Source organism: Pseudochaenichthys georgianus, unplaced genomic scaffold (assembly GCF_902827115.2).
Source record: "Pseudochaenichthys georgianus unplaced genomic scaffold, fPseGeo1.2 scaffold_1169_arrow_ctg1, whole genome shotgun sequence".
In the NCBI taxonomy this organism is placed as follows: domain Eukaryota; kingdom Metazoa; phylum Chordata; class Actinopteri; order Perciformes; family Channichthyidae; genus Pseudochaenichthys; species Pseudochaenichthys georgianus.
Window position 1 is genome coordinate 23428 of NW_027262110.1, and position 18045 is coordinate 41472.

The window sequence follows — 18045 nt, forward strand, 5'->3', positions numbered from 1 at the left end:
CGGCACGTACTGGGTGTAAATCTCTCTACTGCCATCCCTTAATCAGTTTTCTGATCTTGGAAATCTTTTACCATCTTATTCTGTAATCATTCCAGCTTTGCTTTGGCAACACATCAAATGGCGTGTCGGATAAGCCCATTGAATGTGAATTGACGTGTATCGACTGGCAGCTTTGGCTGGATGCTCGACAGACCAGACAAAACACGTTCTGTGGGAGAAATAAGAGCCGAAGAGAATAAACGTTCACATTTATGCATTTTCCACACCCACCTTTAATCCATCCTTTCTTCTCCCACTCAATTACCCATTTGGAAAGACGTGAGGCACTTTCACGGCAAATACCCACAAAGCTTTTGCACACAAGAACAAACCAGCTGTAGCTTCCAAGAGTTACAAAACACCACGGCGAGCCTGGTTGCACCTGAACGCACAGGCAGGCGCCGAAGATAAAAGGGAACACAAACAACAAAGAGAAGAAGAATGAGACGTAAGAGAAGCTGAAAACGCACGACTCACCTGTGCGCTCGATGTAGTCGACACATTTATCGATGAATAGCGGGATTGGCCGGTCGGAAGTCACCAGATTCTGCAGGGGAACGCCGAAATAGTTGCTTTCCCAAGTTCTCCGGGTGGGCGGGTACAGAGGTTTGGTGGGTTTGGAGGATTTGGGCTATACAAAGGGGGAGGGAGAACACAAGAAGAGGGGTGAGGTGAGGTGATAAGGAGTAAGGGAGGGGAGAGGGGGAAGAGCAAGGAGGATGGAAGGGGATAAGGTGGGTAGGAGAAGTAAGAGAGGAGAGGAGAGGGGAGAGGAGAGGAGAGAGGAGAGAGGAGAGAGGAGAGAGGAGAGAGGAGAGAGGAGAGGAGAGAGGAGATAAATGAGAGAGGAGAGGAGAGAGGAGAGGAGAGGAGATAAATGAGAGAAGAGAGGAGAGAGGCAAGGAGAGAGGAGAAAAATGAGAGAGGAGAGGAGAAAGGAAATAAATGAGAGAGGAGAGGAGCAGAGAGGAGAGGAGAGAGGAGGAGAGAGAAGAGTAGAGAGGAGAGGAGAGAGAGGAGGGGAGAGAGGAGAGAGGAGATAAATGAGAGAGGAGAGAAATGAGAGAGGAGAGGGGAGGAGATAAATGAGAGAGGAGAGGAGAGGGGAGAGAGGAGAGAGGAGAGGAGAGAGGAGATAAATGAGAGAGGAGATAAATGAGAGAGGAGAGGAGAGAGGAGAGGGAGAGAGGAGAGAGGAGGAGAGGAGATAAATGAGAGAGGAGAGGAGGAGAGAGGAGATAAATGAGAGAGGAGAGGAGGAGAGAGGAGATAAATGAGAGAGGAGAGGAGAGAGGAGAGGAGAAAGGAGAGGAGAAAGGAGAGGAGAGATGGGAGAAATCAGGAAGTGAAGAGAGAGGAGAAACGAGAGAGAAAGAAAGGGGAAGTAGACATTTAGAAAACATGAAATGGCAAGTTTGAAAATAGATTTTTAGGACATAAAAAAGGAAATGAGATGATTTAGAAACATCATATACAGAGCACGAAGGAATTAATGAAGAGAGAATCCAGGAGGAGGAGGAGGAGGAGGAGGAGGAGGAGGAGGAGGAGGGTAATTGGGGAATAGATCAGACACAGAGTTAGTGGGACGATAGCAGAGGGATGTTCGTGCGGAGGAAGACGAGCAGAGAGAAGACAACAACAGACCGTTATTCAGAGCAACGAGGAAGCTTTGATTTCCCACACGGCTCTGCTCTTCAAAGAGTTGTCATGCCTACGGCAGGCAGGCTCAACTCTAATTGGCCGGGACGGCGACTAAACACCTTCCATGTTGTACCGTGTGCTTCTTCCTCATTGCTCTCCTCTCTTATTATCAAAGACGGTTTGAAATGTCACGACAATGCCCCGCACTCGTGTAGCGGCGGCTGCTTCTCTACTGATTTGCCGGCTATTGTCTGACGCTGAAAGTCCAATTGTGTGCTTGCGGGAAACGGACTAATCGAGCCGTGACTGGTTTGCTTAACACTGCCGTTGTTAAACAGCCCACTTCTTCGATTGTGTGTTTCCATGTAACAACATTTTATTTGAAATCATATTGTATAAATTCAGACGAATGGGACTACGTGAAGCCGAGTGTGAATGCGTTCATGTAGCCTGGGCCTCCATTGGTTACGCTTTGTGATGTCTTTGATGTGATGTCTGTTCTTTATTTGCAGGTCCCATTATTATTATTATTATTATTATTATTATTATTATTATGCGCCGCTTTCCACCTTCTACTCCAGTTGGACTCAGATGTTGCACTTTTCCGTGGTCATGTGATGTTTTGTTGTTGTTGTTGTTTTGTTTCTTTCCGTTAACTGTCAAATAAGTATTTTTGTGTTTCTCTTATTATCCTAGGATACTGTTATGTTTGGCTGTGAATCAGAAAATATGAAGGACGGACCATCTATTTTTTTTTTTGAGAAAGGGGCAGGTCATATAATGGCGCATTTCCACTGCAGGGCCTCGCTCGGCTTAGTACAGTATAGCTAGGCCTCGTTAGGCCAGGCTCACTTTATGCTGCGTTTCCATTACAGTTTAGGAACTGGGGCGGTAACTATAGTAACGCAGTGTAGGCGGAGCCGTGACATCATCTTCAATGCGAACCACAAAACCAACACAGCCGTTAGCTGTTAGCCCTCAGAGCTCTCAGCTCCTCATGTCTGTTCAGAAACTAGACAGAAGCTAAACCAGTACAAACCACAGACTGCCTGTGTCATGGAGAACACAGTCGCTGCTTTATTTATGTCTGTAGGCCGTTGCTGTGAGTGTGGACCGTCGGAGCATATACAACGTTAGCTTAGCCGATCTCCATTCAGAAAACATTTTAAAAGGTGTTTCTCTGCCGTCTGTCTGCAGACTTGTCAAAGCATTAACTCATGGTCTTTACTAACCGGTATCAGTGTGTTGTTACTTCGGCATCATTTTGAAACGTGTATTACAATTAAATCACGGTCAAATATGTTCATCTTGTTGTAGTTGTAGCCCCCTTGCCAGCGATTCTCTCTCTAGTTTAGCACGCTCAGCCCGGTTGTTGGCCCGGAAAGAACCACGATTTTGTCGAGCCAGAACAACTGTGAAAAAGTACCCGCTAGCCGGGCACAGCACGCTTAAACCGCGCTGTAGTGGAAATGCGCCATAACATTTGTTTTCTTCTCCCTGCTCTTTTTCGGTCAACGGTGTGTTTACAGAGACAGGTTTTGTCAACACTAATTATACATGAAGTTGTGCATACCATGAACGGAACAAATACAAATGAAATGAAATATTGCTGCTTAAGATTAGCAGCATCTGAAATTGTGCAAGTTTGTCTAAACAAGGCTCAATGCAAGTTAATACAACTGTAATTTCATTTATTTATATACTATCCTATGTTGTCTTTGTTGTGATCTTTTCTACTGTAGATATGTCCATATTTGTATTCTTATTTTATTATATTTTCATGCCTGGACACATACAATTGTCTTTATAAAGATGTGTGTTTTTCAACAGGGTTGGTTTAATTTCCCTCCACAGCATTCGTCTTGTACGATAGGGGCTGTATGAAATGCTCTTCCTGTATCGTGTGTGCTCAGCCGTCTCCGAGCAGCCTTCAGAGAGCGCTTGTAAAGGATACGAAGGCATCTTATTATACAGACAGAGCCCTACTGTGTCAAACTGTGTCTTTTATAAAGGCTTTTATTGCTTTTATGGGGGGCTGTAAGGTGAGGCGGCTTATACACTATTTCAGCCTGGGGGGGATCAATCAATTATCAAATTAGTTTATATTCACCGCGAGTCCATTTAAAAGAGAAATCAGCTCAGAGCTCACGCCCACACACTCCCGCTCACGATACACAGTCTCTCCTGCTCTTTCCGTTTCTCAGTTTTGTAGCACTTTGAGTTTTGTTTACGCATATGAAAAGTGCGCTTATAAATAAAATATATTATTATTATTATTATTGAGTGAGTGTGTTTGAGTGATAGTGTCTTTGAGTGAGTGTCTTTGAGTGAGTGTCTTTGAGTGATAGCATATTTGAGTGTTAGCATCTTTGAGTGATAGCATCTTTGAGTGAGTGTCTTTGAGTGATAGCATCTTTGAGTTAGTGTCTTTGAGTGATAGCATATTTGAGTGATAGCGTCTTTGAGTGTTAGCGTCTTTGAGTGATAGCGTCTTTGAGTGATAGCGTCTTTGAGTGATAGCGTCTTTGAGTGATAGCATCTTTGAGTTAGTGTCTTTGAGTGATAGCGTCTTTGAGTGATAGCATCTTTGAGTGATAGCATCTTTGAGTGATAGCGTCTTTGAGTTAGTGTCTTTGAGTTAGTGTCTTTGAGTGATAGCGTCTTTGAGTTAGTGTCTTTGAGTGATAGCGTCTTTGAGTGATAGTGTCTTTGAGTGATAGCATCTTTGAGTGATAGCGTCTTTGAGTGATAGCGTCTTTGAGTGATAGCGTCTTTGAGTGATAGCGTCTTTGAGTGATAGCGTCTTTGAGTGATAGCCTCTTTGAGTGATAGCCTCTTTGAGTGATAGCCTCTTTGAGTGATAGCGTCTTTGAGTGATAGCATATTTGAGTGAGTGTCTTTGAGTGAGTGTCTTTGAGTGATAGCGTCTTTGAGTGATAGCGTCTTTGAGTGATAGCGTCTTTGAGTGATAGCGTCTTTGAGTTAGTGTTTGAGTGATAGCGGCTTTGAGTGATAGCGTCTTTGAGTGATAGCATCTTTGAGTTAGTGTTTTTGAGTGATAGCGTCTTTGAGTGATAGCGTCTTTGAGTGATAGCAACTTTGAGTGATAGCGTCTTTGAGTGATAGCGTATTTGAGTGATATCATATTTGAGTGATAGCATCTTTGAGTTAGTGTCTTTGAGTGATAGCGTCTTTGAGTGATAGCGTCTTTGAGTGATAGCGTCTTTGAGTGATAGCGTCTTTGAGTGATAGCGTCTTTGAGTGATAGCGTCTTTGAGTGATAGCATATTTGAGTGATAGCGTCTTTGAGTTAGTGTTTTTGAGTGATAGCGTCTTTGAGTGATAGCGTCTTTGAGTGATAGCAACTTTGAGTGATAGCGTCTTTGAGTGATAGCCTCTTTGAGTGATAGCCTCTTTGAGTGATAGCCTCTTTGAGTGATAGCCTCTTTGAGTGATAGCGTCTTTGAGTGATAGCATCTTTGAGTGATAGCGTCTTTGAGTGATAGCGTCTTTGAGTGATAGCGTCTTTGAGTGATAGCGTCTTTGTTGTCTGCTTTCTTTTGAACTATCCTGCTTGCTAAAATCGAGCTGACATTAAAACTCTTCAAAAGTCGGATTCATGACAAGAAATAACTCATTCATTTATTTATATACTATCCTATGTTGTCTTTGTTGTGATCTTTTCTACTGTAGATACGTCCATATTTGTATTCTTATTTTATTATATTTTCATGCCTGGACACATACAATTGTCTTTATAAAGATGTGTGTTTTTCAACAGGGTTGGTTTAATTTCCCTCCACAGCATTCGTCTTGTACGATAGGGGCTGTATGAAATGCTCTTCCTGTATCGTGTGTGCTCAGCCGTCTCCGAGCAGCCTTCAGAGAGCGCTTGTAAAGGATACGAAGGCATCTTATTATACAGACAGAGCCCTACTGTGTCAAACTGTGTCTTTTATAAAGGCTTTTATTGCTTTTATGGGGGGCTGTAAGGTGAGGCGGCTTATACACTATTTCAGCCTGGGGGGGATCAATCAATTATCAAATTAGTTTATATTCACCGCGAGTCCATTTAAAAGAGAAATCAGCTCAGAGCTCACGCCCACACACTCCCGCTCACGATACACAGTCTCTCCTGCTCTTTCCGTTTCTCAGTTTTGTAGCACTTTGAGTTTTGTTTACGCATATGAAAAGTGCGCTTATAAATAAAATATATTATTATTATTATTATTTTTGAGTGAGTGTCTTTGAGTGATAGCGTCTTTGAGTGATAGTGTCTTTGAGTGAGTGTCTTTGAGTGAGTGTGTTTGAGTGATAGTGTCTTTGAGTGAGTGTCTTTGAGTGATAGCATATTTGAGTGTTAGCGTCTTTGAGTGATAGCATCTTTGAGTGATAGCATCTTTGAGTGATAGCATCTTTGAGTTAGTGTCTTTGAGTGATAGCGTCTTTGAGTGATAGCGTCTTTGAGTGATAGCATCTTTGAGTTAGTGTCTTTGAGTGATAGCGTCTTTGAGTGATAGTGTCTTTGAGTGATAGCATATTTGAGTGTTAGCGTCTTTGAGTGATAGCGTCTTTGAGTGATAGCATCTTTGAGTGAGTGTCTTTGAGTGATAGCGTCTTTGAGTGATAGCATCTTTGAGTGATAGCATCTTTGAGTTAGTGTCTTTGAGTGATAGCGTCTTTGAGTGATAGCGTCTTTGAGTGAGTGTCTTTGAGTGATAGCATATTTGAGTGTTAGCATCTTTGAGTGATAGCGTCTTTGAGTGATAGCATCTTTGAGTGAGTGTCTTTGAGTGATAGCGTCTTTGAGTGATAGCGTCTTTGAGTTAGTGTTTTTGAGTGATAGCGTCTTTGAGTGATAGCAACTTTGAGTGATAGCGTCTTTGAGTGATAGCGTCTTTGAGTGATAGCAACTTTGAGTGATAGCGTCTTTGAGTGATAGCGTCTTTGAGTGATAGCGTCTTTGAGTGATAGCCTCTTTGAGTGATAGCATCTTTGAGTGATAGCGTCTTTGAGTGATAGCGTCTTTGAGTGATAGCGTCTTTGAGTGATAGCGTCTTTGTTGTCTGCTTTCTTTTGAACTATCCTGCTTGCTAAAATCGAGCTGACATTAAAACTCTTCAAAAGTCGGATTCATGACAAGAAATAACTCATTCATTTATTTATATACTATCCTATGTTGTCTTTGTTGTGATCTTTTCTACTGTAGATATGTCCATATTTGTATTCTTATTTTATTATATTTTCATGCCTGGACACATACAATTGTCTTTATAAAGATGTGTGTTTTTCAACAGGGTTGGTTTAATTTCCCTCCACAGCATTCGTCTTGTACGATAGGGGCTGTATGAAATGCTCTTCCTGTATCGTGTGTGCTCAGCCGTCTCCGAGCAGCCTTCAGAGAGCGCTTGTAAAGGATACGAAGGCATCTTATTATACAGACAGAGCCCTACTGTGTCAAACTGTGTCTTTTATAAAGGCTTTTATTGCTTTTATGGGGGGCTGTAAGGTGAGGCGGCTTATACACTATTTCAGCCTGGGGGGGATCAATCAATTATCAAATTAGTTTATATTCACCGCGAGTCCATTTAAAAGAGAAATCAGCTCAGAGCTCACGCCCACACACTCCCGCTCACGATACACAGTCTCTCCTGCTCTTTCCGTTTCTCAGTTTTGTAGCACTTTGAGTTTTGTTTACGCATATGAAAAGTGCGCTTATAAATAAAATATATTATTATTATTATTATTTTTGAGTGAGTGTCTTTGAGTGATAGTGTCTTTGAGTGATAGCATCTTTGAGTGATAGTGTCTTTGAGTTAGTGTCTTTGAGTGAGTGTGTTTGAGTGAGTGTCTTTGAGTGATAGCATATTTGAGTGATAGCATCTTTGAGTGATAGCATCTTTGAGTTAGTGTCTTTGAGTGATAGCGTCTTTGAGTGATAGCGTCTTTGAGTGATAGCATCTTTGAGTCAGTGTCTTTGAGTGATAGCGTCTTTGAGTGATAGTGTCTTTGAGTGTTAGCGTCTTTGAGTGTTAGCGTCTTTGAGTGATAGCGTCTTTGAGTGATAGCATCTTTGAGTGAGTGTCTTTGAGTGATAGCGTCTTTGAGTGATAGCATCTTTGAGTGATAGCATCTTTGAGTTAGTGTCTTTGAGTGATAGCGTCTTTGAGTGATAGCGTCTTTGAGTGAGTGTCTTTGAGTGATAGCATATTTGAGTGTTAGCGTCTTTGAGTGATAGCGTCTTTGAGTGATAGCATCTTTGAGTGAGTGTCTTTGAGTGATAGCGTCTTTGAGTGATAGCGTCTTTGAGTGATAGCGTCTTTGAGTTAGTGTTTTTGAGTGATAGCGTCTTTGAGTGATAGCGTCTTTGAGTGATAGCATATTTGAGTGATAGCATCTTTGAGTGATAGCATCTTTGAGTTAGTGTTTTTGAGTGATAGCGTCTTTGAGTGATAGCGTCTTTGAGTGAGTGTCTTTGAGTGAGTGTCTTTGAGTGATAGCGTATTTGAGTGTTAGCGTCTTTGAGTGATAGCGTCTTTGAGTGATAGCATCTTTGAGTGAGCGTCTTTGAGTGATAGCGTCTTTGAGTGATAGCGTCTTTGAGTGAGTGTCTTTGAGTGATAGCGTATTTGAGTGATAGCGTCTTTGAGTGATAGCGTATTTGAGTGATAGCGTCTTTGAGTGATAGCGTCTTTGAGTGATAGCGTCTTTGAGTGATAGCGTCTTTGAGTGATAGCGTCTTTGAGTTAGTGTTTTGAGTGATAGCGGCTTTGAGTGATAGCGTCTTTGAGTGATAGCATATTTGAGTGATAGCATCTTTGAGTTAGTGTTTTTGAGTGATAGCGTCTTTGAGTGATAGCGTCTTTGAGTGATAGCAACTTTGAGTGATAGCGTCTTTGAGTGATAGCAACTTTGAGTGATAGCGTCTTTGAGTGATAGCGTATTTGAGTGATATCATATTTGAGTGATAGCATCTTTGAGTTAGTGTCTTTGAGTGATAGCGTCTTTGAGTGATAGCGTCTTTGAGTGATAGCGTCTTTGAGTTAGTGTGTTTGAGTGATAGCGTCTTTGAGTGATAGCGTCTTTGAGTGATAGCATATTTGAGTGATAGCGTCTTTGAGTTAGTGTTTTTGAGTGATAGCGTCTTTGAGTGATAGCAACTTTGAGTGATAGCGTCTTTGAGTGATAGCGTCTTTGAGTGATAGCAACTTTGAGTGATAGCGTCTTTGAGTGATAGCATCTTTGAGTGATAGCGTCTTTGAGTGATAGCGTCTTTGAGTGATAGCGTCTTTGAGTGATAGCGTCTTTGTTGTCTGCTTTGTTTTGAACTATCCTGCTTGCTAAAATTACATTAAACATTAAACTCTTCAAAAGTCGGATTCATGACAAGAAAGAACTCACCTTCTTCGGTTCTTTTGTCTTGTTCTTCTTCTTCTTCATCTTCTTGTCCTCCTGCTCGGGGTCGGAGGTGATGGCGGGGTTATCTATCCCACCTTTCCAGGGGTCTGCAGGGGAGAGTAATGGGTCTTCCTCGCTGCCTCGGTGGGCTCTTCCCTTTTTCTTTTTCTGCGTGGCAGGACCAGACTCTTCGCCATCGCTGTCCGATTGGAACCGTCTTTGGTAGGCCTTCGTTTTGCTGAACAGGATTTTAGAACGATGTTTGTATTTTGATGGCCGCCGTGCAGCCTGAGACTTTCTGTCAAACCCGTTCTCTTCCTCTCCTCCGTGGAGGCTGTGCAATCCACCGAAGGAGTTTCTTATTTTGACCAGGCGGCTGTGGGAGTCTTCGGGCACGGCGTATATATCGTCGTTGTGGTATCTGGACCTCAACAAGGTGTCTACTGGGTCTGCATAGTTGTCTGACGCATCCACGTCCTCACCGTGCGTCAACTGGCCGCGTGGGATCCTACGGTTGCTTTTCATGCCAGCTTCGATGGTTTTCAACAGGTTGGGGTCCAGCTTTTTGACATTAGGTTTGGGCAACACTGGTTTGGGCCGGACAGGTGGAGGCACTTTGTGGTTGCGCTCATGATCTCCAATCGGGGTGCTATGGACTGGGTACTCATTGCCTTCTAGGTCAATGCGGTACTTTGCCCGCTCGCTGGGTGTGGGGAGAAGCTGAACATCATCACCTATCGGACTGTAAGGCGGCGGGGCCTCGTTGTCATCATCAGATTCTGGGTAATAGGTGTTGTAAGCCGGGGAGTGGCTATGAGGCGAGGTGGGGAACACGTCTTCACTCGCTCCAGTGGTGCACTCCCGTGACGAACTGTCGTAAAGGAAGGAACTCTCAATGTTCGGCTTTTTCTCCAGCACTTCGTTGAAGAAGGGTGTAAAAACCTCCGTCTGCCGATGATACTGCGACAGGGAATAGAGGGCCGTGAACTTGGCAGCAATCTCTGTGGCAATGTGCTCCCCCTCCGTCATCAGCTCCTTGATGGCATCATTCTCAAAGAAGTCTGCCTGACTGTCTGTAATCGCCACCATCTGGACAGGGATCACGTCTTGGACCTCGGCCAAAAACGCCCGCAGCGTCGCCATGGAAGCCTTGCGTTTGGCCGAGTACACCAAGATGTAGCCGTGGACTAGTTCATCTTTGCGGACACCAATGGCAGTGTGGTAGGACAGGACGGTGACCTGGATCCTCCTCCTGCTGTCCCCGATGATCTTGTCTAGTATCAGTGTGTTGCTCTGGCCAGGCTGCCCGGCGCTACAGCAGTGCGAGTCTAGGAAAGGGGAGAGGATGAGGTCAACGCTGAAAGGATCCCAGCACATGGCGCACATGACTATCCTAAGATCTGTCTCTGACATGTCTTTGATAGATGGCAGTGGAGCCAAGACGTCAAAGTTATGCTTCAATCCCTCAAGTACCGCTCGAAGACCCTGCTTAACCTGGAACTCTGTGAATTTTCGTGGAAAGGCCACAGAGGGGATGTCGACGAAGGTGCACTGCAACTTGTTGGCCAGCTGTTGGCCTTGGTGCCTCAGGATGGGTATGTTTTTGCAAATATTATCCCTCTGATTAGCCAGGATTAAAATGAACGGAAGTGGCTGTGCAAACCTATCTCGTCTACTTTGTGCTATCTCTGCTCTGATTCTGCCTATGCAATCTCCAATGCAGTTGAGGGACTCTATGGAGTTGAACACACAAAAGCAGCCATGTGGCTTGAAAGTGTTGACCCACGTATGGCTGAAGAGAAGCGTGGAATTGACATCCACGGGAAGAAGCTCCAGTTCGTAGATTTTCCCATCTAAGGTGTACTCGTCGTCTGTGGACTGAGCTCTGATCTCGTTGGCAAGTTCCTGCGAGAGACCCTCCCTTCCCAGGAGGCAGAGGTTGATCTTATCAATGTTGGCACTGCTATAGTAAAGATTAGAGCGTCCGTGGTCCAGCTGCACCAACCGGTTTGCTAAAACCTGCTCTACTTTCATATCCACACAGTTCTGCCCACTCAGGCATGTCTCCTTAGTGGGGTGGTATACAAACCCGATGTGTTTGAGAAGCAGTGACTCTCTATCTGGGGCAAGTTTCTGCAGTGCTCTGTATCTGGGCTCCTCGTTCAGCACACAGTGAATCTCACTCATTTTGTCGCAGCTGGGGGTGGCGTTCAGATCCAAGTCATAGAAAAGCTCAGCATGCTCAAAAAGCATTTCCTGAAAATCCTCTTTGGCCCTTTCAACTATTTCCTGCTGGTGTCTACAGTAAACATCCCTTCGGTCTGATTCCGAGATGTACTTGTAGGCCTCGTCCTCCATGACAAAGCACATGACTTCCTCCCAAGGCTGCCCTGCACTGATAAAATGAACCCTATCCAGTGTCTTCTTGAACCTATCTTTCATCTCGCCCCTTCTCTTCTCAGACAGCAAGTGCTGGACGTGGTTGTGGTAAATTCTCTCCCCGTCAGGTGTTTCGAGGAGGTCAAAGGGTATCCTGCGATCGCTGATGTCGATATGGTCGGTCTCATCCCACGGCGTTTTCTCCAGAACGACGAACCAGTACTGGAAGTCGGTTCTGTTCCGGATCACACTCTGCGCCTCGGGCCAGGAGAGGTGCTCGACCTCGTCCAGGTTGTTGAGGAGGTTGTTCAGGGTTTTCGGTAGCGTCGTCAGGTACTCTTCCCTCCTTCTCCGGATGTGCTCCTGCTTCAGTTGTGCAATGTGCTTTGTGAACATGTTGCGTGCTTTCCTGGTGCCCTCCAACGTGATGAAATCATCGTAGTCGGACTGCCCCTTCAGATTATTACTCACCGTTGTCCACGTGGTGTGGTAATCTCTCACTGTGTGCTTCATCACTTTCTCAAATCTATCAGTTAACGAGGCTACGAGATGCCGTTGGGTTTTATAGGCGTCCAGGTATGGCACAGTTTTCGGCTTCCCCCTCGTTTTATCCAGCTGCTGGATTAGGACGTTGAAGCAAACTTCTACGTTGATGTTGCACCGTGCCGACGTTTCAATTAGCAGCAGGTTCTTCTTGTTGGCAACAAAGGCCTGCAGGTCCCTCAGATGCTGGTCCACATACTCGTCACATTTTGTGGCAGCGATGACAATGGGCTTCTTTGACTTGACAATTTGGGAGTACACGCTGTTGACAAACTTCATCTGATCTTCAAACTTCCTATTGCAACCCTTGCTAATATCGATACAGAGCACAAAGCCGTCGATGTTTAGCTTTCCATCGGGCATCTGCCTCTGCTCAAAGTCCTGCTCCAAGCCCAGCTGGTCCGTACAGATGTACATTAGCTTTTCCGCCGACTGGAGCTTTGACGCTGCCGCCCGTTTGGTGTACGGCTGCAGGTTCGTACTCCGATGCGGAAGAAACGTCTGGTCATCGATAAACTCCGTCTGTTCAATGACTTGTAATTTACAGTCCAACCCATCGTCGCCTCGATGCGCCACTTCCCCCCAGTACAGGAAGTGGTCATTGTTTACAACTCGTCCCCCAAAGTCTATTGTGCTCAGAACTGAGGTGTGCTCCGAGTAGTAGCTGTCCGCATTGGGGCGCATGTACCGGTTACATAGGCAGGACTTGCCAACGCCACAGTTCCCCTTCTCTTTCTCCGTCCCCGAGAGGCCAACCACACTGAGGGCGAATGTCGGGGGGCGTGCATCCTTGTTCTTGGCCATTATTTCCCCCCACGCATCGCTGACTTGGTCACTTCCGGGAAAAAGGTCAAGATATCATTCCAGTTCTGCTCGTCAGTGGTATAGAGGCACGTTCATCCTGATTTCCCTTGGCAGTGGTGTATCCCCCTCCAACTTAGTATATCTCTCTCTCCACTTCTGTCCTGGGTCTTCTTTGAGCTGCGAGAGAACAGCTGGCTTCCCCTTTTATCACCTGCCTGCAAGACATGGAGTTTACAATTAGGAAAAGATAAAAGGCAAAACAAACTAAAACATATTGGCACGGATTTGTCCTCCGAGCCCTTTAGTCTCCTTATCACAAATAACATAATTAGCTTTTTGTTTCCCTGCACATCCCTCTAGGACATATATGTACACGTGTGCACGGTGTGGTACAACAAATCAGACATGCTAATCAGGCATTACAGAGAGTTATCGGGAAATTATACAACGGTACACATTATCACAGGACAAAATAATCCCTCCTAAATCGTAAAAGCTTAACAACAAGGCTTTTGATCAGCCTTTCATGTATTAGTTACAGTGTGAGCTCGTCTTAAAACATTACAGTTGTAGGTTTCTAATCTAAAAATATGATTTAAAAAAAGCATCCTTCTTTTTAGTACAATATCAAAAAGGACTTTTTGGACGACAAAGGGAAATGCATATAAAAGAAAGGGAGAGCGATTCCATCAGGGGCCGTGTGCAGCAATGCCACTTTCCTCTCGCAGAGGAAAAGAAGAGCTTTCAACCAATTTGTGCCGAGGCAGGATAAAAATGGCATGCAACTCCAGGCCTTTGACAGCCACTGACCTAGAAATGATGTGCGTCCCCACGAGAAAGAAACAGAACATAAATCAGTTCACAGATTTGTTATCGTCGGCGGCACACGATGAGGGTTGAACGTATAATCCTGATTATTCTGCCCGTCGTTCTCTTAAAGCCTTACTTTCTAGTTATGACTAATCCTAATTGGCCCTCTTCATTATGTGTGGAAGGAAATCATTTAGCTTCTTGCTCTGTATCTTTTCTGTACAACATTTTGGTGCCGAAACGTTGTGTAATAGAAGCTTCGAATGAAGAACCAAGCACAGTCTATTTCAAACTGAACCTTTACTTTATATTCCTTAAACAGTTTCCAAAAAGAACCGTGGAAGACAGAGAAAATGCACTCGACATGCTCGTATTCAATTTTTCATAACAGGAAGCCGCCAGAGGAAGAGACATACTTGCACTTCAAAATAAAAGCATTTCTTGTGAAACGTACCTTTTAACTTATATCAAATAATCAAATGTTTTACTGCCTTAAATAAAACAAGTTACAACAAGCGTAAAATAGCTGCATTCAGAGAGTGTTAAAGTAAAACATGTTGCATGTGCTGGTCGTTTCTACCTGGGATTGTCACAGTCAAATAAGCCTTAACTCTCGCACGACCTAACGAGTGGCTGATAACTGATAACTGCGAAGAATTGCAGTCAGTGTTGTGTTTTACAGAACGATGGCAATCAGCCAGTGAATTTGCCTGCGTGAGCTGGAACCGCTAGCTGCAGCGCTGAGCCTGAGAAGCTGCACCAGTCGAAACTCGTCGACCGCCACGAGGCAGTGAGGCCGACTGTTTACAGAGGCCAAGGTGATGAGGTCACCTGTGTGGCGGGTTTTGTGCAAGGAAAGTAGACTTTTGGGAGTTCAGCACATCCAAAGCCTTCTTTAGAAACAAGCTAAATGTATGGAACTGTCTTCAGAAGACGTGCGGTAATCTAGTAGTTCACAGCGAGATCAAATAACGTCTTTGCTGTTGTGTTAACACTATACCTGAAGAATCAGAAACCGGTTTATCACCAGGTAGGGTTACACTTACGAGGAATTTGACTAGGTGTGATGGTGCATACGTAAACCATCAATTAAAACACGGATAAAGAACTAGAAAAAATATTAAATATAACAGTATTTACATTACACTGCAGTTCGGTGGTCACGGTTCGGCGCATGCAGTCGCACGACGAATACGCCTTTTTTTACGAGTGGGAAAAAAGTCTGCCACTCAGGGCAGTATTACACCATTTATAATCCAGCTAGAAGACCCACCTGCTTCTTTTGAATCAGTGTGTGGGAATATTTCGGGTTCCCTGTGGACTACAACAACGATGGGGTGCGAGTTGTGGATCGGACGAGGACGGTGTGTCGGCGTTGTTCGACAGCGGTGCGGTATGCTAGTGGAAACACGTCAAACATGCTCAATCCCATCCGAATCAGTCTCAGTCCCCAGCGAGAGGGCTTCCTCGACGGCAGGTGCCATAGTTACCGCCAACAGATCTGCCCTCACTACTGACAACGATAGAGTAAAGCTTGAGTACCTTTATTTAGGCGTAATGGCCTCACACACTCACAAGTTCATTACACATGTTAGACATTGCTCCCAAAGGTACAGATTTTATTTTGTTTTATATTTATTTTATATTTTGACATCAGGAGATGTTATACAGTTCTGTATCGCCTTTTATTGATTGTGATTGAAACACTTTCTTATTATTTATTTTAATATTTTCAAGACATTCTTTTTAGTTGTTCAGCTTATTTAACCTTTTTGTTTGACATCAGCCAATATAAATAATATGGCCGTGTGTGTGTGTGTGTGTGTGTGTGTGTGTGTGTGTGTGTGTGTGGTTTGTTTTTAACTGTGTAATACAGTTAATTATTCAAAATGTTAGAGTTCCTTATTTTCATACCAAAACTTGCACGACTGTTAAAAATAAATAACGGCAAAACTAAATTATGCATTTGGGACTTTTCTTTGCTTTTCCTCGTTGTACCGAATCCGTACCGAACCGTGAGCCCCAAACCGAGGTCCGTACCGAACCGTGACTTCTGTGAACCGTTACCCCCCTGATTGCAATGGAACTGAATAAAATATGGAATGAAAATAAATCGGCAGTAATGAGAAAAGAAAACAGATATTGTCGTACTTGTAGAAGTGCAGTAATCTATTCCAAAGAGAGATCCAATAACGTATTTGCTGTTGTGCATAACCTCAGGGTAAACAAGGCCGAATAGCCCCCAGGAGATGTCCCTTTAATGTTTAGTCAGCTGATATATAACACTACCACCTCAGACAAGAAGCCCATTCTCCCTCCAACACACCCAGGACATGAGATGACGTCGGAGAGCAAACTGACAAGCAGGTTTGTCAGGTTTACAAACCAACCAGCGGACGCTACAAAAGCTACTGTTCTGCTGCTTGAAGCTGATCCTCGCCGGCGACCAGGAATAACTGAGCTTTAATGAAGAAACACACGACGTACATGTACACTTTAAAGGGACACGAAAGCAAGGTATTTATATTACTGACTGTTGACAAACCAACAAGACGTCTACAAATTGCCTTCTTTCAACGAGCGGTGACACTGGTACTAATAAACATGTGGAATCGTTATTTGGCAAAAGACTCAGACCCTCAAATACAACAACTGAAATCTATGAATATTGGGTTGATCGACGACCCAACAGATTGTGACAGCCCTAAATGCCCCCCTCTGCATTATTGTCGGCCAACATCAAGTTCTATTTCCCTGTTGTCAACACACAGGGTCCCTACAAGACTCACGAGGCGCTTTCACACCAGAGTACTTTTCCCAGTATAGTTCTGAAAATGCGCGTTCACACCAAACAAATCCAGAACTAGAAATTAGTCCATCAGAACCTTTTCACCCCCTTTCCCGCCCCGCTAGAGAGCAGGGACTTTCCTGGGAGAAAAAGGTTCTCATTTCTGATTGGCTGGGCGGATTGCAAGCCACGCCCCGTAAAACTCCCAAAACGTTTTGTGAAGCCGCCATTTTATTATCCTTGCATTAGCATTATTAGCATTATTAGCATTAGCATTAGCCCAGCGCAGAAACGCAGAGAGACTAACTTATGGCAACACAAAAGAAAACATGGGAGCGGTGGAGATGAGGAGGTGTCGGCATTCTGGAGATTTACTCGGAAGGCTTCAGTAGCAGCTGCTGGGACTCCCAGCAGCTTCTACTGAAGCCTTCCCCAACTCCGGGGACTCCGGGCGGCAGTATACGCCGTGAAGTGGTTCGCGGCCTGCCAGTAAACCCAAAGCAGAAGAAGAAGAAGTGACGTCCGCAGCTTTATTTGCCTAATCCTCACTCAGGGACTTATTCTGGTGTGAACGCGATCGGTACTTAGTTCATGGGAACTAAAGAGTTCTGATGAACTAAGTACGGCAAAGTACTTGGTGTGAAAGCGCCTGTGGATAGCTGCTAACACGTATGAAGAGAGGAAGGGTAGCAGAGCTACTCAGTTAGCTGTAAACACCCAGATGGAGCCTCTTATAACTGCAACACATCACAGCTGAAACGTGTGCAGCACAAATAGCTAAAAGTAGCCTCATGATTAGTCTCTTCACTGCGGGGGGGGGATTAAGGTATCACTTGGCAAGCTGGTTTTAGAGATGACTAAATGCTGTAAAGCCTCAAACCCAGCGGACACACTGCCAAAGACGGCAGACCTTTCAAAGCTGCACTCAGCAGAATGTTTTAGGTAATAAAGAAACTTGTTTTTCTCAGTCTGAATCTCAAAGAGGGGCTCCAACAGAGGAAAGGCTCTCGGCGTCTTTAGATGAGGTGCCACGGGCTCATTGTGTTCCCCTTCCCTGGAAGACATTCTGATCCTGAGTACAGACAAACCCACTCCCACTGGAAGACATGAATCAAAGCTTAGAAGTAAACTCCAAACTGCGTCCTTTGAGGCAAAATGGAGCTCTACAGACAGACAGAAAAAGTTGCCCTCTTTTCTGACTATAAATCACGACCCCCCCCTCACAGGATTACTGGGTACTCACTTTCACATTTTTAAACCATTACCTGTCACTGGCATTTTTCAGCTGCAGGCACTTCTAAATGTCAGCCAACCCATCATCAGGAATGCTGGAGCTGTACATCAAAAGCAACAACAAGCAGACGTTCTGAAATCTGAAGTGAAAGTCTCTCTGCTGTAAAGTGTGTCGTCTGAGGGAAGGCCATCCCATAATAAGGAATCATCATGCTTTTCATTTTCACTGTGCAATTGCTCAACAAAAGATCCATGCCAGTAAAACAAAGCTTTGTTTACATCGATGACTTTAGTGCAAAGCTATGCGAGGCACCAGGCAAAGTATTTCATGGAAAATTATTTATTTTCTGGATCTTTATAAACAGATCATTTTAAACATGACTCTCTCCAAGAGCCCAGATTCAGACCTG

General features: G+C 44.4%; 1 protein-coding gene across 1 annotated transcript; it reads right to left on the minus strand.

Moving 5' to 3' along the window:
- Nucleotides 1-516: 516 nt before the first annotated feature.
- Nucleotides 517-17744, minus strand: arhgap5 (Rho GTPase activating protein 5; the record flags this gene model as incomplete). Its single annotated transcript, XM_034076977.2, has 3 exons — nt 17668-17744; nt 9082-13019; nt 517-670 (listed from the first exon to the last, which is right to left on the minus strand). Coding segments are annotated over exons 2-3 (3877 nt in total), but the record flags the coding sequence as incomplete, so codon positions are not given.
- Nucleotides 17745-18045: the final 301 nt, after the last annotated feature.